This window comes from Vidua chalybeata, chromosome 5, assembly GCF_026979565.1.
Source record: "Vidua chalybeata isolate OUT-0048 chromosome 5, bVidCha1 merged haplotype, whole genome shotgun sequence".
NCBI lineage: Eukaryota > Metazoa > Chordata > Aves > Passeriformes > Viduidae > Vidua > Vidua chalybeata.
Window position 1 is genome coordinate 6558894 of NC_071534.1, and position 27081 is coordinate 6585974.

Sequence of the window (27081 nt, forward strand, 5' to 3'; positions counted from 1 at the left end):
TATGGTTGATTTTTATGATACGTATTGAGCCAAAAGCGTAAGAAGATTCCCCTTAAAAATGGGAAGAGACTGTGAGCTCTGCTGAGAGGAAATATTTGTTTCCAGGAGGGAAAAATAAATCAAAGAGGGAAAGAACTTCTTTTGAGAGATGGAAAGGCTTGGGTTACGGTTTTTCCTCCCCAGCAACAATAGTGCCGGGGGCTTCCAAGGGCACGAAGCTGGGCACAGGCGGGTCAGCGGTGCCTCCGCGCATCACCTGCCAACAAACGCCAGCATCTCTGCGCAGCAGCTGCCACGCTCACCACGGGCGTTCGGGCTGCTCAGCAAGAGCTCACGGCAGTACGGGGGGTTTGGAGCAGAGCCTTCGGCCGCCCCTGCCCGCAGCGCTGCCCGGAGAGCGCCGGCCGAGGCTGCGCCACGGTGGGACTGCCCCGGCCCCAGCCCGTCCCGGCCCCACGGCAGCCCCGGCCTCAGCCTGTGCCCTGCCCCGGCCGAGTCTCGACGCCAACCCCAACCCAGCCCCGGCCCCAGCCTCAACACGGCCCCGGCCCGGCCCCGGCCGGGGAAAAGGCGTCGGGCAGCGACACCCGGTGGGCGAAGCGGCTGCAGAGCCCGCAGAGCCGCCCTCGCCCGGCACGGAAGCGGCGCCCGCAGCCCGGGACGAGCCGATGGCTCCGCTGGAGAGCCACGAGACCGGCCCGGCGTGAAAGGCTTTGGCTCTTCTGCCCGGCGAGAGGCGTGAAACACACACTGAGCTCCGGAGGAGACTGAGGCACCGAGAAGGGGCTGAGTGCCCCTCCTGGCACTTGTCACTGTGCCAAACCAGAAATGAAATGTGCAAGGGGAGATCGCACAAGGATACACTGCGCATTAAAGTGTGTTTCTGAGTGGTGCTGCTATCCTTGCCTCTTTGGCTTAGATGGAAAATTTTAGACTGAATCTTTCTTCTTTTTTCAAGTTGCCAAATGATGGAGCTTTTCCAAAGTGTTTTGCCTCATCTTCTCTCTGTGTAGTGAGTGGTGCGGCACAGTGAGGCTGGGGGTCAAGGAGGAACTGCTCTCCTCCTCTTCCTCCTCTTTTAACACTCTGGCATTCCCCCCTCCTCCTCCCCAGGGTTTGGCATTAATGCTCCAGGCCACCAGATGTGGTGTGACTGCGTGACACCAGATGGGATGCCAGGGAAAGCCACATGAGGAGCCTTCAGTGGGGAGGAGGCTTTTCCCTGCTGTGCTCAGGGTTACATCTCGCTCAGGCCCTTACTCTTTGTGCTGCAGCTTTGCCAATCCAGACCCTGACTCCTCCTGAGCCTCTTTGGCTATGCCTGGTTGGGATCACCAAACCAGCTCTGCCCACCTTGCACAGGTACTGGGGGCTGTCCTGTGCCCACAAGGATGTTGCTCTGGGCTGCTTGCTGTCATCTCCAGCTCCTGGGCTCCCTTTTCTTATGGAGCATCCTGCTGTGGTAGCACCCAGGCTCTCAGAAACCTCAAGTTGTGCCATGAAGCTGCCAGTAGAAAAGTAATCCTGGACTGGATTTCTTTTGGTACACTGCATGGGGGAAATCTGTGTCCTTTTATTTTTCTTGTTATTTACAGTCACGTCTTGTCTTTATTCTGATGGGCAGCTCAGCACAGTTCAGGTGGTATAAGGTAAAGACACTGCAGTCTCCCACTACCCTGCCCTTTAACCAGTTTGGTTTAGGATATTGTAGGCTGTGCTCTGTCCTGACTGCCAAGGATATGTTCCAGAGCATGGGAGTCAGCAAAACATTTGAGTATCGTCCTCTTTTCTCCCAGCCTTTTCAATAAGACATTAAGTACTGTTTCTCTAAAAGGCAAAATGAGACTAAATCCCTCTAAGCGAGTTTTCCTTAATTCTTTTATTTCCATAATAATAAACCCAAACTACAAAATGTGTAGATTTCTGGATTAATAGTGAAATATGAGCGAGGCATTGACTAAAAAGTCATATACAGCTGTCTCTGGAAGGTATTTTCTCATTTGAGTTGAATTTCCTGACATCATTGAGCTGTTTCAGATTCTTGAAATATCTGTTACTGTACATTCCAGTTTGTGAGGGAGGGATTCTGTCCTGCTACTGCACTCTGGTGAGACCTCTCCTGGAGTGATTCATCCAGCCTTCAGCACGGGAAAGACACGGATCTGTTGGAGCAAGTCCAGGAGAGGCCACAAAGATGGACAGAAGGCTGGAGCACCTCCTGTGTGAAGATAGGCTGGGAGAGCTGGGAGTTGTTCAGCGTGGAGAAGGCCCTGAGGAGAACTTATTGTGAATTTTCAGTGTATAGAAGGGGCAAAGACAAATGGAGAGGGACTTTTTACCAGACCCTGCAGTACAGCACAAAGGACAATGGTTTTAAACTGAAAGAGGGCAGTTTTAGATTGGATATAAAGCAGAAAGTTTTAATGATGAGGGTGATGAGGCCCTGGCACAGGTTGCCCAGAGAAGCTGTGGCTGCCCCATCCATGGAAATGTCCAAGCTTATGGGGCTTGGAGCAACCTGGGATAGCAGAAGGTGTTCCTGCCCATGGCCAGGGGTTGGGCTAGAGGATCTTCAGTGTCAGCCACCGTCCCTCTAGCAGTCTGAGGGCTGTGCACACAAGCCCGCTTCTTTGCAGCTTCTTTTTTCGCCTCTTGCAAGCCACCGCGCTCTCTGGCTGCCGCAGGCGAAGGAGCGGCTGCTTCGCGCAGATCCCTGGAGCGGCAGCGCTGCGCTCCGGGGCGCCGCTTCTGCCGAAAGATGCGCCGGGAGGGCTCTTCCCTTCGGAGCGCTACGGAGCCCCCTGTTCTGCGTCTCTAGTCGTCTACATCCTAGCAAAAAGCTTTTCCACTACTTCTCACAAGGAGAAAGTGGAACAGCACTGTGCACTTACCCCGATCTTGCCAAGAAATTTGATTTGCTGCACATTCCAAGGACACTGCTCTTTCCTAGGCAACCTGCAAACTGCTGTCAGATGGCCGTGCTCTCTGCCTGCCCCTGCCCAGCTCCTTGGAGCAGCGGGAACACTCCAGCCTGGCAAAGGCAAAAAACCTCGAGAGATGTCACAGTGCATAAGTGGAGCACAGATGCTGAAAAGCAGCAAAGCTGAATAGCCTGGCTCAGCTTCAGTAGAGTGCAATTCATAGAAGGTGAAAAACGAAGCAGCAGAGCAGTGGCTTGTGTGCGCACTGAAGGCAGTTCAGTAAAAATTCTGTAAAAATCCAGCAGCTGCTCATTCACAAGCACAGTCAGCTGTCTAAGGGAACGGAGCTGGGGAAGGGGCTGGAGCACCAAGAGGGGCTGAGGGAGCTGGGGGGGGGGCTCAGCCTGGAGAAAAGGAGGCTCAGGGGGGACCTTCTGGCTCTGCACAACTCCCTGACAGGAGGGGACAGCTGGGGGGATTGGGCTCTGCTCCCAGGGAACAGGGACAGGACAGGAGGAAACGGCCTCAAGCTGTGCCAGGGGAGGGTCAGGTTGGACATCAGGAAAGATTTCTTCATGGAAGGGGTGCTCAGGCATTGGAAGGGGCTGCCCAGGGAGATGGTAAATTTCCCATCCATGGAGGTGTTCAAGGAATGACTGGACATGGCACTCACTGCTGTGGTCTGGTTTACAAGGTGGGGATTGGTCACAGATTGGATTTGGCAATCTTGACTTTTCCAACCTAAATACTCCTATGAATCTCATTAAATATGCACACTTCTGTATCACTCCATGCTTAGAAAATATTCTTCACCTTTCAGCTTCCACCTTCCCGTGAAGTTTAAAGCAGAACTGTCTTATCTGATCTAGAACCCAGCTGTAGCTGAAGAATCCATTGTGTTGCTTGGTTTTCAGTCCCTGCTTCCAGGGCTGCACACCAGAAATGCTCTCAGGACAGAAAAGCTGCCTTAACCATCTCTGGTGTGTGTGCTAGAGCCTGCCAGTCTGTGTTGTCCCCTGGTGTTATGGCAATGACAGTGGGCCTGTCACAAAATGTCAAGTAATTTTATAACCCTTTTCAGAACTGTACGTGAAGTGAAAGAAGTGCAGAAGACAGGTCTTGATTCTATCAAGTGAACAAAGCCAGCTGGAATTTTTTTTCATACTTTAAAGTAGTTTAATTCACTTTCCCCCACCTTGTCAGAAAGTTTTGGTAGTTGACTCTCAGAAAGAAAAGGAATGGAATGGCAGGTGGAGAGAACAGCAGGGTTTGCCTAGCAGTGAACAGGATGCCATGAAGTCAATTAGATTATCAAGTCAATTAAATCTTCCCTGTAGCCTAAGCTGGCCAGGACAGTGTTTCAGAGGAATACTTTTCTTCTGTTACATATCTCTTTTCTCCTTTCTTATCTATATTTATTTATATTTTCACTCTGTGCCAACATTATCCAGTACCTTAAATCATTTTCTCCCTGCACAAATTGTTTTAAATAAGGCAAAACACTCTTAAGCAGTGCCTGGTATTGCCCTTCCTTTATGTTTGTCCTAGGATTATAACCCTAAAGCTTGAGTAAGAGTAACAGACACTGTGTGGTTTTACCCATATGATGTAGGGAATGATTCCATGTAGATAAAAACATGAGCAGTTTGGGATATTTTGTGACTATCACAAATGTAATTAATATCAGAGTGTAATCTTTTGTTGATTCAAGCCTTTTACATAAAACCATTAATGCCTCTACCTGATTGTCCAACATAACAGATCATATATAACTTAACTTACTTAGGTAAGTATTTCTAAGCACTTTGTGTAATTACATCAGAAGATTTTTTTATCCCCTGTGAGATATAAAGCACAGAGGGGTTGGTTTATATTCATAAATGCCAGGACAAAAGCAGTTTCACTCAGGGGCTGAGCTTGGATCCTTTGTGCATTTATGGAGTTTATGTGGTTGATGATACCACTCTTGTCATCTACACTGAAAATCCTGATCCTGCTTTCCTGGCTAGATACAGTCTGAGCTTGCAAATTCTGCTCAGGTTTCAAGCAGGCAGGCAAGTGAGCCCTTCTCATCCTTCCTACTCTGACTTCTTATATGTTTACAGCACATCTGGAAGCAGCTGGGCCTGAAAACAAGGATTTCTTTGTAGATATTCTTTTAACTGCCCCTTTGCTGCCATTCTGTCATTTTCTGCAAACCACTCTTCTGCTCTCTGCTCCACAGGAGGTGGATGGTGTTTGTTATTACCTTCTTTGGCATTGGGTTGAACATTTTCCCCCAGATTGCCAGTGTTGACAGGCTGTGAACCATCATGTCTACTGGGCCAAGAGTGTGGCTGGTTGCATTCTCAGACACCCAAGAGGTGGGAATGGAGGAGTGGAAATTCCAACACAGCACCCACACCTTACTGGCTATTGTTTCAACATCTGTGGCCACAGGCAAGGGGGACAATGGATATTGTGGAAATTCCATAGTTCTCTGAGGTGTGTTGGGCTGCTCAAGGATTTACACAGCATTTCCTTTCCTCCTTCCACCTTCCCTCCAGAACTCCTGGTTGGTTTGTGGCTTTCCCCTTTTTTTCCTCCTCATGGTTCATGTGCTGCCCACACCAAAGTGGATTACAGAAGTGAAGTCAGCAATGTTTATGAATCTTACCCTGCCACCAATTTTCCAGAGAGAAGAAATGTCATGTTTACCTTAGCTTTTCAAAAGAGTTTTAATAAAATGAAGCTTTCTGCAGTGATGTTACTCAGATATGTTCCATTGTTTGCTCGTGGGCTGGCACCTGCAGTTCCAGGACCAGTGAGTGCACAAGGTTTGGCATGAGAGACATTTAGGGAAGTGATGCAAAGCATGCCAGGTGTGGCCTTGCAACGTAGAAATGAAGCAGGAGGAAATAATTTATTTTTCCTTCCTTCAAGGAAGAAAGATAAGGAGCAGGATGTCTTTTCAGGGATCTAGAAGGCAGGATATTTCAATTTGGGCCTCAAGCACACCTGGGCCGCCAGGAGAAGAAAAAGACTCCCGAAAGGAAGCCAGAAGGGGCAAAGATCCTATACGAAGTACTTTGAAATTGCATGCAGACCTCGGGAATTCTTTGACTGACTGTAATTTGCATTTTAATTTTATTTATTGCACTTTATTGCACTTTGGCTGTTTAACAAGGATAGGCAGCTAACTCAGCTCACTACTCACACATTTTTATTCCCTAAACATAACTGTGTGCTTGGCAAAGTTTTGTTTGGCAATTTCTGTTCTCCTTATTGTGCCTGTGTCTGGCATTTATATAATGTTTCTTATAATGAAATAAATTACCTGTACCATGCCAGAAGTTTTTATTAAAATATCAGAAAACTGTAAGCAGTTTATGTAAGTTAGATGGCACTCCAAGATTTGTGTTTGCATTTTTATTAACACAGCTGTGGGTTTTTTTCAAAATAAAATACTCATGTATTGAGACAAACATTGTTCTGCTAAAAAATTATCCTAACAGAAAAATTTTAGAGTAGAAGAGGAATCCATGTAATAAGGAATTCCCTTTGGCAAAACCAGTCTGGTTTATATTGACTTTGATTCAGAGGCTAAACTACATTTAAATATTTTACAGCAATACTGCCTTTAAGTGGGTTATAAATAATTCACTCAATAACTGAACAGAGGTCTCTGCGGAGTGCAAAGTCTCTATATCTTAATGGGTAAATTTAATAGAGTAAAGCAAACTTCCAAGCTTTCAGTTTTTGGAAAACAGATTACAGGAGATGTGACATGCTGCTCTGTATAAAAGAAACTGAACTAAAAATAAAAGCACAGGGAGTGCTTAGACATTTTTTGCAATTATTTTTGAGGAGTCACGTTGCACAGTAGCATGGCCTGTAACATTTTGCTGCCACTTATTTCTTTAGAAAAAAACTGAGATTTTTATTTTCTACACATATTTTACATTTCTCATATTTGAAGTCTTAATAATCTTTCTACTATAAAACATGTGTCTTGAGATAAAAATCCAGATTGTCAAATTCTAGAAATTAGTCTAGCCACACTGACTTATGAAGCCTTAAACAAAACCCAAATCCAAAAATGAGACAATCCCTACAGCCTCAGCATCTTCCCTTCCCCCATTTAACACTAAGAGAAGGTAAAATTACAAAATAACCCAAATGAAGGAACAACACCTCAGAAATAATTCCACATAATACTCAGAGCTTTTGACTTTTTGTTACAACTATAAGAGCCAGAAAGATACAGTGAGTGCCATATGATGTGCTCCTAAAAATCATCAATTTCACATAAATACTCTTCAGCACATGGCAGGAATGTAGAAATGCCATAACTCCAGTTATCCTTGGTTTCCAGTTTTGTTGCTATGCCAGTTATCTCTGTTCTAACTGTAGTGTAAATCTTTTATTTTGTGTGAGAACTGCAGATCTGTACATAGCTGCAAGTAAGAATGCTAGATGATATTGCAAGTCTTTTCCCAGTATTTATGAAGTTCTTGAAGCTGTTTCTATTAGAAAATTAAATTAAAAATAGAAATTAAATTGGTGTTAAAAAGCAATTTTTAAACAAAATCTTATGGTGTAATTCCCTTCCCTTCCCTTCCCTTCCCTTCCCTTCCCTTCCCTTCCCTTCCCTTCCCTTCCCTTCCCTTCCCTTCCCTTCCCTTCCCTTCCCTTCCCTTCCCTTCCCTTCCCTTCCCTTCCCTTCCCTTCCCTTCCCTTCCCTTCCCTTCCCTTCCTTCCCTTCCCTTCCTTCCCTTCCCTTCCCTTCCCTTCCCTTCCCTTCCCTTCCCTTCCCTTCCCTTCCCTTCCCTTCCCTTCCCTTCCCTTCCCTTCCCTTCCCTTCCCTTCCCTTCCCTTCCCTTCCCTTCCCTTCCCTTCCCTTCCCTCTCCCCCTCCCCTCCCTTCCCTCTCCCCCTCCCCTCTCCTCTTTTTATTTCTTTAAGTTTTTAGGTTTTCTGGGGTTTTTTTTTGGTTTTTTAAATTTTATTTTAAAAAGCTATCTTTTGTTAGATTCTAAGGAAATCCTAATTCAGGCCAAGGAGAGCTTCAGACGTGGTTGATATGCTGAGTACACTGATATTTTCTACCATGCAACCCTGTTCCCATTGCTTCAATCAGAATCCCTAGGAAATATACAGTACAGAAATATTAAAACATAATGGGAAGAATATTGGGAAGCTTGTGGGAGCACAGCCAGCCACCCACACAGAGTTGCTGATGTCCTTTTCTTATCAGATCTGTGCCAGAATGCAGCATCTCCTCCCCGGGATGCATTTTCACAGTTGCTCCTGGCACTGTGGGGAATTTTAAAATGTCTGTACCTCATTCATTGCATAAACATTCTTTTAATATTTTAGAAGCTTTTACTTGTGCCTAGGAACACAAAGCACTGTTGGCATTTTGTCGGTTCATTTTTAACTGATAATTTTGAAATGTTAAAAATGTGAAAAAATTAGGGTAAATTCCTTTTTGGTCTAAAAGAATGATTTGGCTATTCTTTAAATTAAGAACATTGTTTTTAAAGTATCATAAGCCAAATGTTATTATTAGGTGAGAAATATGGAATTATAATTGATCCATTCCTAGATCATTGAAACAAGCAAGAGTTTCCGGTATTCCACTTTTACAAACAGCATGACTAATAAAAAGATTTCATTGCTTCTCCTCTTACGTGTCTCCCTTTTAAGAATTTTTCATTTTAATAGCATTCCTTTTGTTTCTTTGGAACGTATTTCACACAATTGCTTCCTATCACAAATCAGGGTGGAGGAAAACACTGTTACTGTTTGCAATAATATCAGTTTCTGTTTTCACTAACACCTCATGGCACTGCCAGGAGCTCTCTCTCTGCCCTCCTTTCCTCCATGGTGAGGTCCTTAGAGAAGGTCTGGGTGGGTGATGAGGCTGCAGTGGAATCAGCATGCTGGAAATGCACCCAATTGAGGGGCAATGGCATTGCAGCTTTCTCATCCCCAAGCTGAGAAGCTGGCTGATGGAATAATGTGCTGTGACTCCAGAAAATCGCCTTCAAATCAAGGGACAGATCTTTCAGACACGAATCCAGGACAGGGGTTTGGAATGCTGTTGGCAGCAAGTACTGAGATGGTCCTTGTGCTCTTGTGGAATTATTTTGCAGCCTGTGAATCTTCATGCTTGCCATTGTCTCATTAGGCTTTCAGTTGGAAGGTTAAATTTCTTCTAAGCTGCATGTGGAATCCTATCCTTTCAGATATGCCTAAAGACCTTCAGGATCATCAGCTGCCTCAAAGAAAAGATCCTGGAACAAAAGAGACAGTGCTGGCCATCCCTTTTCCTGAGCAGCTTTAAATGCCACAACACACATTCTTATTATGCTTCTTTTTTTTTCAGCTGCATGTACCTTGACACTTTGGCTCTCTCACTAGACCAGCTGGGTCATTTTAATCTGGAATCAAAAGAGGAGAAAACAGTTGCTCTGTTTCACATTCCTTTTGAAGGCTATCAACAACACCCTGCGAATAGTGGCTAGGCGTTTTCCTTTCAAACCAAATGGACTACCTCATTCTTTCTTTTGATCATGAAGATTTCCTGAACCTGAGCTGTATCAAGTGGAACTATTGGTCACAAAATGTGCCCGCTCAAGAAGCTGTTGTTGTTGTCTTCACATCTAACTCACATCTTGTAAAAAGCAACACACACCCTGGACTTATGCCCATGGACCATCACATTCCTTCACTCTTGCAGAGCCCAGCTTCAGAACTTGCCATATCCTTCTATTGCTCTCAGTCCACAGCTCCTAGAACAAAAAGTAAGCGCTGGCCTTCACTTTGTCCCTGCAGCTTTTAAAGTGCAGCACACCCAGGAATGTGCACTCAGCTCTGGGAACCCTCATGCACCATCAGAGTCCAGTTACAAAGCAAAGAACGTTCAGCAGCTGGTCCCACAAGAGAAATTCTAGAAGAAAGAGGCAGTGCTGGAATTCACTTTCCTTTTGCAGCCTTATAAACTGCACAGCCAACAGTGAGACAATTCATCTTCCTTCACGTGCAGAATCATTCGTCCCTTCCTTTTCTGAAAAATGTTTTTGTGATTTGTGTCAATTGGCAGTGGAATCAGCAATTGAAACTTTCTGACTGAATAGCCAAATAAAGCATCAAAACAGAAGAAGTATAGTAGAGTAAAGAGATGAGGTAGCAAAAGAACTGATGCTTAGAATAAAATAGAGGAAGTTGTGGTACAACTAAAGAGATATTGCAACAGAGCGACTAAATGCTTATGTATAATAAAAAGCTTGACACACTTGACAAAAATCATGTAGGCGACACCTGTAAGGCCTCCCTCCAGATGACCACATGAAGGACAGGAAGCCAACAACCACCTGGAAAGATTATGAAATTGCTGATCCCAGCTTATTGATATTTGCTGATTCGGACTAACACAAGCACATTGGAAAATGCTTTGTAGGCTTAAAAACAGTAGACATACTTTGCCGAACTTGTAAGTTGCGTGTGCCGTTAGTGGAACGGTGACTCCCCGGCCACCCAGCGCTGCTTGCTTGCTGGCTTTAAAATAAAAGATATAGAAATAAATTTCGGTTTGGCTATCGAAGTTTTGTATCACTTCTATGCAGGATCACGTGCTTTCAGTCTAGAATAGAACGTCCACAACAGAACCCCTACCCTGCTCTCACACGAATGGTGCCGGGACAGAAAAGCGCTCGGATTTTTCCTGGGCACTGGCATAAAATGAACCACACGATGGCGGTGTGGACTTGCCAAAGAACAAAACGCACCTCGCCTATCTAAAGTAGCCAAAGCGCAGATCCAGGTTGAAATCGCCACCGCGCTCAAATCAGCAGTCAGGAGAAAAGGATCTCGTTGCTCTCCCGAGTACAAACTCTTATTCGCCCCACACTCAAGCGGCAACACAAACTCCTTTACACTAATACATTTTTTCACTCTCGCAGAGCTCGGCTACAAACTTGAAGCCATCCGGCAAAAGGAAAGCTCACGTAAGTGTCAGCTGAGAATGCTGGTGCTGCCTTACAACTTCAGCTGCACCCAAAGAACCGCTCCTCACACTGCTCAATTTGGCACGTGGTTTCCACTTCTCAGAGGTGTCCTTCAGAAATTTTGGCAGTGCACTTATTTCTGACAAAGTCCTATTATGCTCAGGATTGGTGAGCAGCTGGTAAGAGCGCCCGGGGCAGGTAAATGTCCAGTAACAGTGTTCTGGCACCTTTGTAGGGGCTCATTTCCTGGGTGTTTGTTCCGGAGGAAGGGATCAAATTTCTTTTGACATGAGGTTTATAGTTCCTCTCTTTGGCAAAGAAAGCAATTTTGGATCCGCAGATTGGGTAGTCTTGTTGAAATTTAATGGCTTTTCCTACCAGGCAGCTCTGTCGGCGAGAGCTGTTGAACTGTCCCGGTGGGAATGCAAAAGCCAAGCTGCTGATGAGCTTTCTGTCCTGGCACCTTTAGTGTGTGAGCAGTCGCCGGAGCCATTCCATTTGGATCCTGGCTCTGTGAGACTGAAGGCTTATGATGCTTCATAGAGCTGAGAAGGAAAGTGCAGATAGCAGTGTGATAGATGAGTAACGCGATGCTTGACTCTCACAATTAAAAGGCAAATATCACGCATATATGTTAAGAGCAGTTTTATAGATTTATAGTTATGTTTTACCCCCCCCTCCCCTTGCACTGTTATCAGGGAACGGCCTGGGTTTGGGACATTTGGGAGGGTCGGCTTGCTACTATGGCAACAGCTGACCTCCTACGAAGATTTAAGGAAGTAAACTCCACCACTGGACAGCAAAGGAGTCGATGGACAGAACTTTGGGAGAGGCTAAAGGTGAAACCTCCGTTGTGTGAGTGAGCACATGATGAGAAAGATCCTTTGCTCCCGGCTTCGTAATATTTTCTCTATTCAATCTTCTGCTGTGTTTTTGATAAGGTTCTAATAAACCTTTCTAAACTTTTGGAAGTGAGTAGCATTTCTCACAGTACTGTGTACTGGTTGGTCTTTGGATGCAATGGAATTTGTAAGCAGCAAGAGCTTTCTCAGCTGGCACTTTTGTGAGCGGCGTTTTTGCCGACTGGTTTCAGGTTTGTAGCTGGACTCTGCCAGAGAGAAAAGATTTATTAGCACAGAGGAGTTCGTGTTGCAAATAAGAGTTTGTACTTGAAAGGAGCGAGATCTTTTTGTCCTGACACAGCGGATTGGAGAGCAGTGACGTTTTCAGCTTGGCTCTGCACTTGGAGGGTTTAGAGCAAGGCCGGGAGCGTCTCCTTCTTTCGCAAGCCCACATCGCCACCGTAGGTCGGTTTTATGAGGGAAAAGCCAGGCCTTCATCTCCCCCTTGCCGTCTGCAAACAGGCCGAACACACGGGTGGCTCGCACCTCCCTTCTCAGCTGCGCACAGCACCGCAGCCACCGCTAATCTGAAACTGTCCAGCCGGGGTCGGGCTCTGCTCCCAGGGAACACAGGACAAGAGGAAACGGCCTCAAGCTGTGCCAGGAGAGGCTCGGCTTGGACACCACGAAAAATTCCTTAACTTAAAGAAGCATTTTTTTTTTTTTCTTGGACATTGGAATAGGCTGCCCAGGCTGGAGTTGCTTTTACACTCTGAGGTGCTGAAGCAAACACCGGAGGCACCACTCAGTGCCACAGCCCGGCCGACACGCCAACGCCGGGTCACGGAGCGGCCTCAGCGCCCTCCGCGGCTCCTCAATCCCCACGGCAGCCCCTGAGGGCCCCGCGGCGCCGCCCCGCGCAGCCGCGCTGCGCCCGCGGCCCCGCGCACGCGCCGCCCGGCCCCGGGAAGGCGCAAGATGGCGGCGGCGGCGGCGCGCGGGCTGCGGCTGCCAAGGGCAGGTGAGTGTCAGCCCCGCCGGGCCCCTCACGGCCCCCGCCGGGCACGCCGCCCTCGGCCCGCCCGTGCGGCTCCGGTCCGGCCCGGGACACGCTCCGCTCCCGGCTCTGCGCGAGGGGAGCTGGCCCCGCAGCGGCTGGAAGGGAGCTGCCGAGAATTTTTCCGGGGCCGCGGAAATGAACGTGTTTGTGCCCCCCTTCTCCTTAGGGAGCTGGGGGTTGGAGCGCAAAGGGCTCGGGGTGTAGCTGCGGCTGTCGTGCTGGGGCTGTCACTGCCCTATAAGCTAAAAATTTGGATTCCTTTTGGCGTTTCTTAGGTGACCGTGACCTTTGGGCCAGGATCTGTGGTAAAGCTTAGCTACCAATATTGTATTTAAGGCGTGTATTTGGGTCTTTGGTTCTGTTTAAACTGATTCTGCTCACAGTGTTAGGTTGAGTAACATGGGAGATGGCAAACGGCTTTTGTTGGTAAAGGGCAGGGAGGAATTTAGTGGGAGGAATTTAATATCCTTTTAATTGGAGCAGTTCTTTATTTACCTAGGTGGCTGTCAGACTGCCTTCCAGGACAGAATGGGAGATGTGGTGTCTTTTTCCAGTCTGTGGGGTTGGGAGAGAATGAGGATAGACAAACTTTTGGGTAGAGAAAAAAGTGCTTTGGGTTCACTGCAGATATCTGAGCTTTAATCCATACAATGACAGAATTATTTGGATTGGAAGGGACCTTAAGGATGACCTGGTTCCAACCCCCTGCCATGGGCAGGGACACCTTCCACTATCCCAGGTTGTTCCCAGCCCCATCCAGCCTGGCCTTGGGCACTGCCAGGGATGGGGCAGCCACAGCTGCTCTGGAAACTGCAATTTGAAGCAATGATTGGACATATTACCATAGCCGGTGATAATTTAGGGCAGCCAGACCTCATAGAGTTATGGAACAAGGAAAGTTGCTCATCACTAAACACTTTATAGGATAAGGTGAGCACAGCAGGGGAATACACAGAAGTGGGAGAATGCAAAACAGTAATTAGCTATTATTTGTTGGTATGATAGCGAAGAGGAAAGGGGCATTATGAACAGCCTGCCACCAATAATTTTTGCTGAAGTAACACCAAAGAAGCCACTGAGTAGTTGAAAGATATAAATTACTATTGATTTTTTTTAACTTTCAGTGGCTCTCAAACTGTCTTTCAGGACAAAATTGGAGATGCAATATCTTTTTCCAGTTTGTGGGGAGAGAACAGGGATAGACAGACTTTTGGGTAGCAAAAAACCTCCTTCAGGTGCTGGAATCTGGTTGGACTTTCTGGTTTGAGTTCTGCCAGCTGAGGTAACAGAATATCATTTATGCCTCAACACACTCTGTCCTTTTGATCTTCTGAACATTGTGGCTGCAGTGTCAGTGCCCCTGTGTAACTGGTAATTCCTAACCACGTTGGGATAAAACCTCCTTCAGGGTGCACATGTCAGGTTGCTTCCAGAGCCTCAGCACCCTCACAGGGAAGAATTTCTTCCTGATATCCTATCCTATATCTCCTCTCTGTCAGTGTGAGGCCATTTCCTCTTGTCCTGTTACCACATGCTCTTGTATTTCAGTATCCTGATGATGTCCTGCCTCCATGGCTCCCAAGTTTTCCTAGCTCCTTGAGGAAAGAAACAGCTTTGAGGCAGTATCCCATCTGTCATGGATCTGGCTCTTTGCATCTCTCCCTATCTCCTCACTTCAGAGCTGTGATACAGGATTGCTGCCTCTGCTATATTTTATATTTTTACTGAGTATTTTTTACTTGCTTCACCCTAAACTCACAGTGAGCTTTCCTTGCTCTTTAAGAACTGATAACTTTTGTTTGCTCCCTCCCTGTCTCAGCTTGGTCCTTAACTTTACCAACAACTTCCCAGGCCTGCTCCCCTCTGACCTTTCCAGATACCTCTGAAACAGCCCATCAGGAGTCTTGGCGTGGGGTATTACAGAAAAGGGATCTGTGATGAGAAAACCAATATGAGCTGTGAGTTAGCAGTGCTGAATCCCAATGAATGTCCTGAGCTCTCTCCTGTTCCCTCTGCAGGCCATGGAATTTCTGTCCTGACTGCAGCACCGTCGGTGTTGCAGCAGCACCGGCAGGTCCATCACGCCGTGATCCCTCATGGGAGAAGTGGAAGATCCTCTGTCAGTGGCATTGTGGCCACTGTCTTTGGAGCCACAGGTTTCCTGGGACGATACGTTGTCAACCGCTTAGGTAATGCTCACCAGGAGTACTGACTAAAGAAACTACCCAAAAAGATGTTTAACTACCCTAAATAGTCTCTAGGTTGCAGGGTGATGGAGAAGTCTCTGGCATTTTGGATCTTAAAAGTGTTTTGCAGTCTGCCTAAGTTCCAGCAAGTGACAAGTAGTAAAAAGTGTTTTAATCAAGGAGATTTTGGAGCTTTGGAAGATTAAGGTCATTAAAAGAAGTCCTACCCCTCTGTAGAACGCAAGTCTGAGGAGAGCTACAACATGTATTTGATTCTTCTGTTTTTTGCCTTATTAGGACATTTTACTAAACCTTTGTAGGAGTTTGATTGGAATTCTTTAAAATTGCCCTTTTGAATTTAAATTTTGGAAAAGAACCCATACTGCTTTTTTCTCCCTCTTTCTTTTCATACAGCTTACAAAATATAAATATCCTTGCAAATGATCCATTTTTTAGGTATTGTGCTGTGTTTATAGGACACACCATTTTATTTGTTGTTTGTTAACGAGCTTTGGCATTTTGTCTTACAAGCCTAAATATTAAGGAAAAAATCCTATTTAAGAATTTGATTTATGTGGGTTCAAGGAGAACCTTAGTTCTGTTCTACTTTTAGCTCTGCAGATATGCATTTAAGATATCTGTGTCTAACTGTAGTGCTTTAATGCCAGGGGGAAAAAGGGAGCTTTGTTTATTCAGAAGTTTATCTACTTAAAGAGAGGTATTTGTTTGAAACTTTGTGGTTTTTGTGGCCCTTTAGGTCGCATTGGCTCTCAAGTCATCATCCCCTATCGCTGTGATCAGTATGACCTGATGTATCTGCGGCCCATGGGGGACCTGGGGCAGCTCCTCTTCATGGTGAGTCTGGCTTGAGAGCAAGCACCAAACCCCTGGCTATACAAGGCAGCCTGGTAATCCTTCTCAAAGACACAGCTCCAGCTGTTGCTTAGCCTCTAAATGGAAATGGTGTGAAAGAGCTTGCTTTGGTGATGCTTGTTTACACACTATCTCATTTTTTCCCCATTTGATGCTCTGCTTGCAGGAGTGGGACTGTAGGGACAAAGATTCCATCCGAAGAGCCGTGGAACACAGCAATGTGGTCATTAATCTTATTGGAAAGGAATGGGAAACAAAGTAATTTTCCTTTTTTTTTTCCTATATATCATAGATTTGCACCAGGTATTGTAGCCATTGTTTTACAGCATGTGTGTGCAGTGATGTAGCCATTGTTCTCAGCTTCTGTGAAAAGACAACCCCAATATTTTGCATGTAAAATTTCTTTAAATGGGTAACTCCTGGTCAGTCCTGGTTGTGATCTGCTTTGGAAAAGTGCATTCTTTCCACAATTTTCCAGTGTACAGCTTTTGTTCTGTCAGAAAATTCAAATGTGCTACTTTCACATACCTCATGAGTGTTCCCTGAGTGCCTTCCTATAGGTGACAAAGCCTCACCAATTTCTTATATTAACAATTTTTTATATTTAACTCATATTTGCATTATATTTGTATTTACATTATCAAAGAAGTAAGATTTCATCCTGTCACTTGGACATAGTGATGAGTTGTAGCCTGCTAGAAAAAGCCATGATCAAACAGGAATAGCTGATGGAGAGTCCCTAAGATTATGATGAGTAGCATCATTCCTTGGTAGAATTTTGGCACAGACAATATTAGCTACAGAAGCATTCTTTGATAATAATTTCTAAGAATAGTTCTGTTTTGAAACCCATATTTTTAGGTTAAAAATACCTGTAACAGCCATCTTCTGTGTGTGTGTGTTCATGCAGTTATATCCATTTTATTTAAAGCCTTGTGCAGAACTGCCAGACAAAAATTTAATGGTGAGATTTGCCTTTGTATGGTGCATAATTTTTGCTCTGGTAGTAGACAGAAACAAACATAGATATCAGTTTCATCTCTGTTTATAAACCTAATGCTTTTGTTGCCCTTTTTTTTTATGAACAGCCCTTTGATGTTCAAAATTTCTGGACTTGTGTAAAAAGTATGATTTCTAGAAAAGAAAGTTTCTTTTATTATTAGAAGGAAGTGTGAGGACAACAGCAGAAAGTTTCATTCTGGTTCAAAATCCCCAAAACTTGTTTCTGTGCAGTTTCAGTAGATTGAAACGGACAAGTCTTGGTCCATGTTTAAAACTTCTGGACATTACAGAACTTAACCACTGTGTGGCACAAATGTTTTAATCACATGCTTTGTGCATGTGGGTATCAGTGGTGGTGCTGAAACCCTGAGATCCAAGTTCTCTGATTTGTTAAACACGAGGTCAGGGTAACCATTGTAATCATCCCAGAGCCTGTGAAAGAGTTGGGCAGGAAGAAAAGTTAGATTAGATGGAGAGATCAGTCAAAAAAAGCAAAGCCTGCCATGAAATATTTCCTTCCTTGCTTTGTACTTGTGTCCAGGCTCCTCTGTGTGTACTGTGTTGTTTAAAACTCCATGGTTACAGGAGGGATGTTGTTCATTCTCATATGTTTCTAAATCTGTTTTGGTGAGCAGAACAGGAGTGATGGTTCCCAGGATCAGATTAGTTATTGAAGGTTCAAAAATAACTTTGTATTTTTAAGGCTTTCTTTGGACTCCAGTGGGATCTGAAGAGCTGTGGGAGGAGATAAGGACACAGAGGGAGGTGTTTGGATAAGATGTTTGTTACCCAAAGCAAATGGTCAAGATGCAGGGGTGTCTACAGGGACAATACAACAACATGAGAAGCCAGTTCTCTTTCTTGTAATTTTGGAATTGTTGGCAGCCTATAATGTCAGTTCTGTGTGGAGATAGAGCTCCTGTCTGTATTGTTCTTGATCAGATACCAAACTGCTTGACAGTATAACCCCCTAATTTAGGCCCCTTGAATGTCATACAGGGAGGATGTGAGGAGGATTGCTTCTCCTGGAAGTCCTTTGCAGCTCTGAAATGGTTTTAAATGCTCTGACAATTTGTTTTTTCCATTTGCATGAGCACCTCTGTGTTCTCTGGTTTGTTTTTGTCTTCTTCCCCCCTGCCAGGCATCTGCCCTGATTTGTGCTGCTCAGAAATTTTGAGCTTCTTTGTGCTTTTACAAATCAAGGCAAGTTTTGAACAGGATTTGTAAAAGCACAACCTTACTCAGAGTTCAAGATGCAGGAGTGCTTCTTCTAATAAAAATAACCTGTTTTCACTTTGACTGGGAGGTTTCTCTTTGTCACAGAGAAGTGGACAAGAGGATTTTTCATACTGATTTAATCTTATCAGGTGAAAGGGCAGAGAAACTAAAATTGAAGATTACAGTTGCAATTTCACTTTCCTCTAATTTTTATTATGTGAAGGGTCCATCATGAAGGGATATGTTGTTTCCAACATAGAGTGTTAGTGTAGGTTTTTGATAATTCATTCAAGTAAAACATAATGATCAGCTTTTTGGCTGAGTGGCAGCCATTGTTGATTGCTCTTAAAGTAACATTTGGGTCTTGCCTTGCTTTAGAAACTTCAAATTTGAAGATGAATTTGTAAATATTCCTCAAAGTATCGCACAGATAAGCAGGGAAGCTGGTGTGGAAAAATTCATTCATATCTCTCACCTGAATGCTAGCATGAAGAGTCCCTCCAAATACCTCAGGAACAAAGTAAGTGTGGAATCCACTTGAATATATTTTGTGAGAATGTACTTTGTGTTTGGTTTGGGTTTGTTTTTTTCCCCCAGCTGGGGCTATTAGAAGGAAATTAGTGTATGAATTTACTAAAACCTGTTTTCTGCAGCTGAGAAATGTTTGGGCTTTCTGTGAGACCTTCATCTTAGAGCAGTATCTCAAGGATCAAATGGCTTAGATATAAATAATTTTTGTGCTACTGATGGCATCATTTCTTTCAGTTCTGTAGTCAAGGATGCCTTCTGTTATGAAAGGCATTCACTTCTGCTTGGTTCAGCATGGATCTAATGAATGTGTTTGTTTTAATTGATAGGCTGTTGGAGAGAAGGCAGTGAGGGAAGAATTTCCAGATGCTGTAATTTTGAAGCCCTCTGAGATGTTTGGGAGAGAGGACCGATTTCTCAATCATTATGCAAGTAGGTACTCTTGGAGTAATAATCCCATGTGTGATTTGTGTAACTGCCTTTAGAGAATAGAGAGAAAATAGGATTTGCTTCTGAAAAGCAGACAGGTGTGTTCTTACCAGCAGTGCATGGGATATACAGCAACATACTAAATTCTCACCTCTTGACAGAATTCTTTCTCAATCTAGTTAGATGTTGCTCTTTGTTTTTATTTTTGTAATAATTTTATTTTGTGGGGAGGGGGGTGGGTTACTGAGCCACTCTAAAGAAACAGCAAGTGCAGCCCTCTCATTGCTGTTAATACAAAAATTATATGTGTCTTGAAAAAAAATGCTGCTGCCATTGGCTGGGAATTCTTCCCAATCCTATTTTTTTTAAAGAGAAGTCAATTTTCAGAAGAGATCCACACTCGGTGTGGTGTCAAATGTCCTGGTTATTCTGGTACTGAAAGGATTCCCAGATTTTCTCTTTTTTTCTGTCAGACATGCGCTGGTTTGGTGGTGTGCCTCTTGTTTCCCTGGGCAAAAAAACAGTCAAGCAACCAGTCTATGTAAGTTTTCCATGAAATCCCAATCCCAAATCCTTGGTGGGTGGATGTGTTGGTCTGTAGACCACCTCTGAAAGAAGAGTGTGTGCATGTATTCCTATTTTCTCTTGGTAACTGTCGGGATTTGTTCCTCCCAGGTGGTTGATGTAGCAAAGGCAATTGTTAATGCAATTAAGAATCCTGATGCAAAAGGAAAAACATATGCCTTGGCTGGGTAGGTCACTTTTTCTGATTCTTATTAACTGTAGTACATCTTTTTGGTGTCATTTTTTGGCATGCTGCACAGTACATTTAATTTCTCCATCCATGCACACAGTTCAAGCTGCAATAAATTCCACCTCCTTTTTGGGAGGAAAAATGGCTCAAGCTCTTACAGTGAGTACTTCGAAAATCCTAATCTGGGCCCCACTGCATTTCATGTGATGTATGTGCACACAAAGAAGTAGTAGCTTGGGAACCATGCTAGACAACATGGATTTGGGGAGAATTCTGGGAAAGCTGTGTGGAAACCACCTGGAATTAGAATGGCTTAGAGGCAGTGGATCTACAGTTAGAGACTGGATTTACAGTTTGCCCAGAGAATCTGTGGCTGCCCCATCCCTTGAAGTGTTCAAGGCCAGGTTAGACAGGGCTCTGAGCAACCTGGGATAGTGGGAGGTGGGGCTAGAATGAGATGGTTTTTAAGGTCCCTTTCAACCCAAACCATTTTATGGTTCTTTGATCTCTCAGAACTTTTCTGGAGAACATGTCAGTCGAAGGCTCAGTTTTCACACTTGTAACCTTAGACCTTGGCATCTGTGAGATCCTGCGTTTAACAAACTGCTCAGCAGTGTGCTCTTGTGGTGTCGTGGAGCTTTTCAGAATGTTTTGGAATGGCAGCAAATTGCCTGGAAGGCCAGGGGAGATGCCTGACAGCTCAGTCTGATCACATCTAGAGGGCCTAAAATGCCAAGGCAGGATCTGAACAAGAAAGGAATGGGAATTCCCAGTGGTTTATGTTACTCTTAGGCAGGTGGATGGAGGTCTGACTGCTTCATTCTCTCCATCTTGAGAGAGAGGGAATGCATTTTTTGCACAATTCATCTTGCTTTTAAATAGAACAAGATACTCTTAGTCAAGTAAAGGCAAATTAATCAATTTCCCTGCAGCCATTTCCTACCAGAGATGGGATGTCTTGTTAATCAAGCATCCTTAATTCTGCATTGATTTTTGCCTTCCAAGTGGGCTTGAACAAACTCCTGTCTCAGTGCTGGAAATCTTTGAGTTCAGAACAGAATCAGCATGGAAGGAGGCATATTCAGGTGTGCTTTCAAAGCACACAGAAACACTTCATCCAGTGTGGTTGTGGTGGGTTAGCCTTGGCCAGCAGCCAAATGCCCACTGTTCCTTTCTGCCAAATCTTTTCCATGCTTTTCCCCAGCTCCAGGATGGGCCCTTCCACAAGCTGCAGTCCTCCAGGATAAACCTCCTCCCTGTGAGCCACAGGGAAATCTCTGCTGGCAAATTATTTGGATTGAAGAAACAGGCTTTTTGTAGCCTTGGGGGTGGAGGGTTTAAAATTGTTTTTCTTTTCTGGTGCTAATATTGCAGTGTAGCTGACTGAGGTGTGATGTGTGCTGCGTTCCCTTCCAGCCCTCACCGGTACCTCCTGTACGACATGGTCGAGTACATCTACGCCGTTGCCCACCACCCCTTCATTCCCTACCCGCTGCCACGGCCTCTCTACCAGTAAGTGGGACCCTAATTCAGTAAGCTCTTGGCAGCACAGAAGCATAAATACCTCTTGCATGGGTTATTTACTCTGCCCAGTGTAATTAAAGTGGTGGGGCTGCAGAAGTTGCCTTCCCTGAGGTACTTGTTAGCCAGTTTTGAGCCTTCAGCTCGGAGACAGGCCTGCATTTGATGAGCTGGTACATGAAACGTATGCTTGTAGTGAGCTTAACATAGCTGTTCATTCCAGAGTCATTTCTCCCTGACACCTAGGGACAGCATGAGAGGACATAGCCTCAAGCTGCGCCAGGGGATGCTCAGGTTGGACATCAGGAAGAATTTCTTCACAGAAAGGGTGGTTGAACATTGGAATGGGCTGCCCAGGGAGGTGTTGAAGAAACAACTGGACGTGGCACTCAGTGGTCTGGTCTAGTTGACAAAGTGGTGATCACAGCAAAGGTTCGACTTGATCATCCTGGAGGTCTTCTACCTAAGTCATTCTGTGATTGAATGGCTTTGCTGAGCCAAGAAGTAGCAATAAATACTAATCAATAAAATTAGTAGCAAACTAAATGATTTTTAACAATACCACAGGGAAAATTTGTGTATGTTGCTGACTGCAGACCCTGACAGATTTTTTTGCACAATCTTAAGGATCTGCTGCTGAGCCTGGACCTGATCCTTAGGGAATAAACACATCTTTTTGAAGAGCTACCCCAAACAGTAAATGCCATTTCAGAAGTTACCCTCAGCACGATGGGGCTGTGTTATTATTTGGCATCCTGGTCCTCCTCATTTTTAGTACAATGCAAATTAACAAGCTTAATCAGTCACCAGAGTTAGAACCCTCCTGCCAGTACGACTCAGCATTGGAAGTGCTGATGGATAGCACTTAGAACATCCTAAACTGTTGTGGCTGTTCCTGTGTTGGCTGCAAGAGGCACCAGGTTATAACATGACTCTGGTGACACAGAGCAGCTTGTTAGAAAGGTGCTATGCGGGTGCTTCTTAGTTTCATTCACATTTGCTGCAGTCCGTGTTATGCTTTTTTATTTATGGGTTAAACTAAGTGATCATATTTCTGAGAAAAGAATGCTCCTAAAAGGCAGATGACCCTGGTTGTGTTTATGTGCAGTAACTCAGTAGCACCCTCATCTTCCAGGGGAGCACTTCAGCAAGAAGTCCTACCTGTTTAGTGAGAGATTCTGCTGCTGGTCCCGAGACACTGAGCAAGAACTGTAGCATTATTTTCTTTTCCCTGTCAGATTTCCTTTCTTTCAAGGGAAACTTCGTTTCTGAAAACTGCAGATACCCCAATCCTCACCCTTTTTATAGATTGCTCCAGATTCCACCAGCTTGTTTGTGTTGCTGATAACTCATTTAGTTGTCAGCAAGTGTGTTTTCTCCTGAAGGCATTGGATCCAACTTCGTGACTAATTGGATTGCCGCCTAGACTGGCAGGGAACAAAGTTTGGATGAACGGCACGGGCAAGATTCAGCCCTTCGGTGTGTGGGGAATTGGATGGGGAATTTATTTTTCCCCACCCAATAATGCTCATTTTAACTTCTAGAGATCTGCTTCTCCATTCCATCCAAAGTAAAATAATCCAAGATACAATAATTCAGGAATAGTTAATTAACAGAAAAACAACTGAGAACTTGGCTGGCACATCTAGTGCTTTAATGAACTCAGAGCTTGCAAGAACAGCTTCAGAACAAGCTCTTGCTCACCATCTATTAAGTCTGAAATAATTTTTACCAGATTTCTGTGTATCTGGATAAATGACTGCACTTTTGCAATATTTCTTCTGTTCACAGTTTAGTTGCAAGATTCTTTGAGATTAATCCATTTGAACCATGGTTGACACGGGACAAGGTGGATCGGGTAAGTGTGGGACCAGCCAAAAATCCCTCCTGGGAAATGTTTCATTGTGCATTTGGAACTCCCACTTGTAGTTTTGCATTCCCCAAAACCACATGAAATTGAAAACAGCCAAAAGCAGAGGTTGGATGAGCAAAGTGAGGGGGGCAGTGCTCCCCACTCTTAGTTTATGTACCTCTAGATGCACTAAAATCACTTCCATCATCCAGGGAATGGTGTTTTTAACTACTGAAGTTGAACTGACACCCTGCACGCATTCCAAAATCTTGCTTAACATTCAAGTGTGTTTCCTGGGAGAACGTTGCCACTTCATGTTTATTCCTGACTTCTCAGAGTGTTTCATTGGGGATGGAGAAATAAGTTGCAAAAAACCAACTGCAAGCAAGGAAAAAGTAGGAATTGGCAAGTATTAGTGTCAAAATTTGGCTTATGTGTAGGCTAGCAGAGATAGTCATGTACATTCCCTAAACTTTCTGCTTTCTGAATTATGGAGTGACTTCTCCCACCTGTTTTGCAGCATTGGAATTTCAATATATTTTGTTCTAACACAATATCAATAGCCTACTTAACCTGATTGTCCCCCAGGTAATATAATTGTAACATCTCCAAAAACCTTTCTTTGGCTGCCTTTGTAGTTTCTTGAGTTACATTTCATAAAATAAGCCTGCACCAAATCACTAAAACTGCTGCAAGTCAGCTGTAGCATAAGTAGTGTAAGAGAGAGTTTCTTTGTGTCACTTCTGAGTCTGATGCTTCCTCTTTCCAAGCTTTTCTTCCTTAAATAATCTGTACAGTATTAGATGTGTTTGATTCAAAAGGCCTTTCAAGGAACACCAGCATAAAAGAAATTTCTGTTTTCTAGGATTTAAGTCATATGGCTTGCATATATGGTAATAGAATTAACTATTTGTGCAGAACCATGTTCTAAACCATAAACAGAGCAAAACCATCTACCAGAGGTGATAATTCAACACAACATTTTCTTGACAAATCAGAATATCCATAATTGGAGTTCAGGTATAGCCTTGGAGTTGCACTTAATTTTGCTGTTGCGATGCAGTAACCTCCCTGATAATGTATGGAGAAAAAAGGAAGGCACTTCCTGCATGGTATTTATTCCTGAATTAAAGCCTGAAAGACTTCTTGCTGGATGCAGAATACCTGTACCTCCTGTTGAAGGTCTTGGTACTTGTGACCTTGTGTAATTATGCCACAACTCTGTTTGAATCTTTCCTCTTCCTCTACTTTTGGCAGGATAATGACTGCATTGAGTGTAAAGCTGTTCATTTCAAGTGAATTATCTTTTTCCTTACCCTCCCCATTCTTGTTGAAGTTTCACACAACAGACATGACATTTCCTGACCTTCCTGGTTTTGAAGAGCTGGAGATTGAACCAACCCCCCTGGAACAAAAAGCCATCGAAGTCCTGCGCCGTCACCGCAGGTTCCGCTGGTTGGACGCTGAGCTGGAGGAAGCAAAGCCAAAAACACAGCCCATGTAACAGCTGGCAAGGGGGATGCTTAAAGCTTCTTAAACTGCCTTTGGATGACCCAACTTCTTTGGAGAACTGTGTACATACTGAGTAAAATGTATTAATCATGTAAACTGTATTTCACCAGTGTTGTCTTTTCAGTTAATGGGGGGGGACTATCACTGCAACATGGATTTTCTGTCTGCCACAAAAGCAAATAATGTGGTTACTTAGCTGGTGAGCATTGTAATGTTTTGAAGGTTGGGATTAGAGGGAATGTGCCATAACACTTGTCCCTTTCTCCCTTGGCTCTCAAAGCAAATGTATCGCTGAGCTTTAGGTGTTTAAATAGTTTCAAGAGTGTTGCAGTTTGGGACTAGGTCACCCAGAAGGTGCCCTTTCCAGTAGGGATTGCTGGGAAGGCTGCCTGTTCAGACGACGAGGCTCAGACAAAGCCCTGGTTTTAAGTTTTTGACTCTTCTGAACTTGGTTTTCTGTGCTGAACATGGCTCTTAAAGAAAGTGCCATCCTCCTTTCAGGGAGTTGTAGAGAGCCACAAAGTCACTGAGCCTCCTTTTCTCCATGTTAAACATGCCCAGCCCCCTCAGCTGATTGCTGTAGTCAGAGAACACAATCTCTCACTCTTTCTGTATTGCCAAATTACTGTGAAACTCCTGGGCAAAGTGTTTCTCAGATTTCAAGAGCTTCCACGTTTTGTTGTTCCACATCAAAACTGCTGCTGCTCATGTTTATTCTGTGAAAAAGAGTTGGGCTCTTGTGAGTTTTTTGATCCTGCCTTCGAAGGAAGTATTAAATTTGGGTCTCATGGACTGTTTATTTTTCTTTTGATAAGTTCAAAAGCTAGGGCAAACTGGAAGTGAAGCGCATATTGTTAGTAATTTGAGCCTAAATTTTTATTATTTTTGACTGCCAGCTTTTCTCTATTAGATCTTAACTCTGTAGTCTCATTAGCACTCATTTGCTAAGTGTGGCCCTGATCTTCATTTATTGCATGTTGCTCACATCCTCCTGTGAAAGCACTTGTGTTCCTGAGCTACTTCACAAGAGTACAGAGAGATGCAATTATCATGTAGCCCTGCATGGCTAACGAGCAGTTTCCATTTTCAGATAGCAAAGTGCTGCAGGAAAAGCTGGCAAAGGCAGTGTTGGAATGCGAGGTGCCAGTTCTGGAAATGTTTACCATGGTGCAGTGATTTATTTCTCCCGCCCCTCTCATTCAAAGCACAGCTTTTCCAGTTGCACTGCTGAGCTCTCCTGCAGGATCTTAAATTCAGACAGCCATTAGAGAGTGGGAAGGGGGTGTGAATATCCATGAGAAATTTGCTTGAAGCAGCTGTTCCACATCAGGAATATGGGTAAAGTGGAGCATCACACCACAGTACTTTGCCTTACACAGCACTTCCCACCTTGCAGAAACTGCACTGTGATTTCTCCTTAGTTACCTTTCTGAAGCAATTCCTTTATTTTGTAATACAGCCCTGAGTACAGAATTGCTGTAATCCATGGAATTGCTAAGGTTGGAAAAGACCTCCAAGATTGTTGAGTCCAATCTCGGGTTACCACCTTGACAATTAGACCACAGCACTGAGTGCCACACCCAGTGGTTTCTTGAACACCTCCAGGGATGAGGATTTCACAGTGTCCCTGGGCAGCCCCTTCCAATGCCTGAGCACCCTTTCCATGAAGAAATTCCTGCTGATGTCCAACCTGAACATCCCCTGGCACAGCTTGAGGCCGTTTCCTGCTGTCCTATCTCTTCTTATTGGGAGCAGAGCCTGATCCCCACCTGGTTGCACCCTCCTCTTGTGAGTTGTGTAGAGCCAGAAGGTCCCCCCAAGCCTTTTTTTCTCCAGGCTGAGAAATGCTTAAGGGTTTCTCCAGTTGCTTAGAGGGCAGATTTTAATGACTGAGAGGAGCATTCATGCTGGCAGCAATTATTCTGTAGTTACCTCTCTCTTCCTGCTGTTATTTCTTCTTTTCCCTGTGCCCTAAGAAATGCACATGGATGGGATTCTATGAGATGAGATCAGAGGACTCATACATTTAAAGCAATCCAAATTCTGAGTAATTAATGAGAATATTATTGCAGCTTCTTTGAGGTAGGGGAGCAGAAGGTGAAGGGCACTGACAAAAGAGCAAAGGGAAGTTGGTGGCAGAACTGAGAACCGTGATGGTGTGCTGCTATAGGGCTTCTTTCCTGGAACTTACTCCCTAAACACCATTCCTTCTTGGAGAAGCTTAACATTAGTTGGGCATGTTGCAAACTACAGAATGGAGATTGCCTTTCTCATCGTTATTAGGGAACGTCAGGGGTTTTGTTATCGAGACTCTGGTTTGAAGCAGCACGTGGAATTCACAGCTGGAAAAAACATCTCCAGCAACGCAGACCTGGCTTGCACTGAATCGCCAG

The 27081-nt window shown here is 44.5% G+C and overlaps 1 protein-coding gene and 1 long non-coding RNA gene across 2 annotated transcripts; one reads left to right on the forward strand and one right to left on the reverse strand.

Moving 5' to 3' along the window:
* Window positions 1–6240: 6240 nt before the first annotated feature.
* LOC128788924 (uncharacterized) lies at window positions 6241–12629 on the reverse strand. The gene is made up of 2 exons (XR_008431266.1): window positions 8740–12629; window positions 6241–7426 (listed from the first exon to the last, which is right to left on the reverse strand). It is a non-coding gene; the product is annotated as an uncharacterized LOC128788924 (long non-coding RNA).
* Window positions 12630–12700: 71 nt separating this feature from the next.
* On the forward strand, window positions 12701–24789 carry NDUFA9 (NADH:ubiquinone oxidoreductase subunit A9). Its single transcript, XM_053943419.1, has 11 exons — window positions 12701–12774; window positions 14832–15002; window positions 15757–15854; window positions 16039–16130; window positions 18471–18612; window positions 18950–19052; window positions 19523–19590; window positions 19725–19801; window positions 21220–21315; window positions 23116–23182; window positions 24513–24789. Exons 1-11 carry the CDS (start codon window positions 12732–12734, stop codon window positions 24678–24680), a joined length of 1125 nt encoding a protein of 374 aa, XP_053799394.1. The 5' UTR covers window positions 12701–12731; the 3' UTR covers window positions 24681–24789.
* Window positions 24790–27081: the final 2292 nt, after the last annotated feature.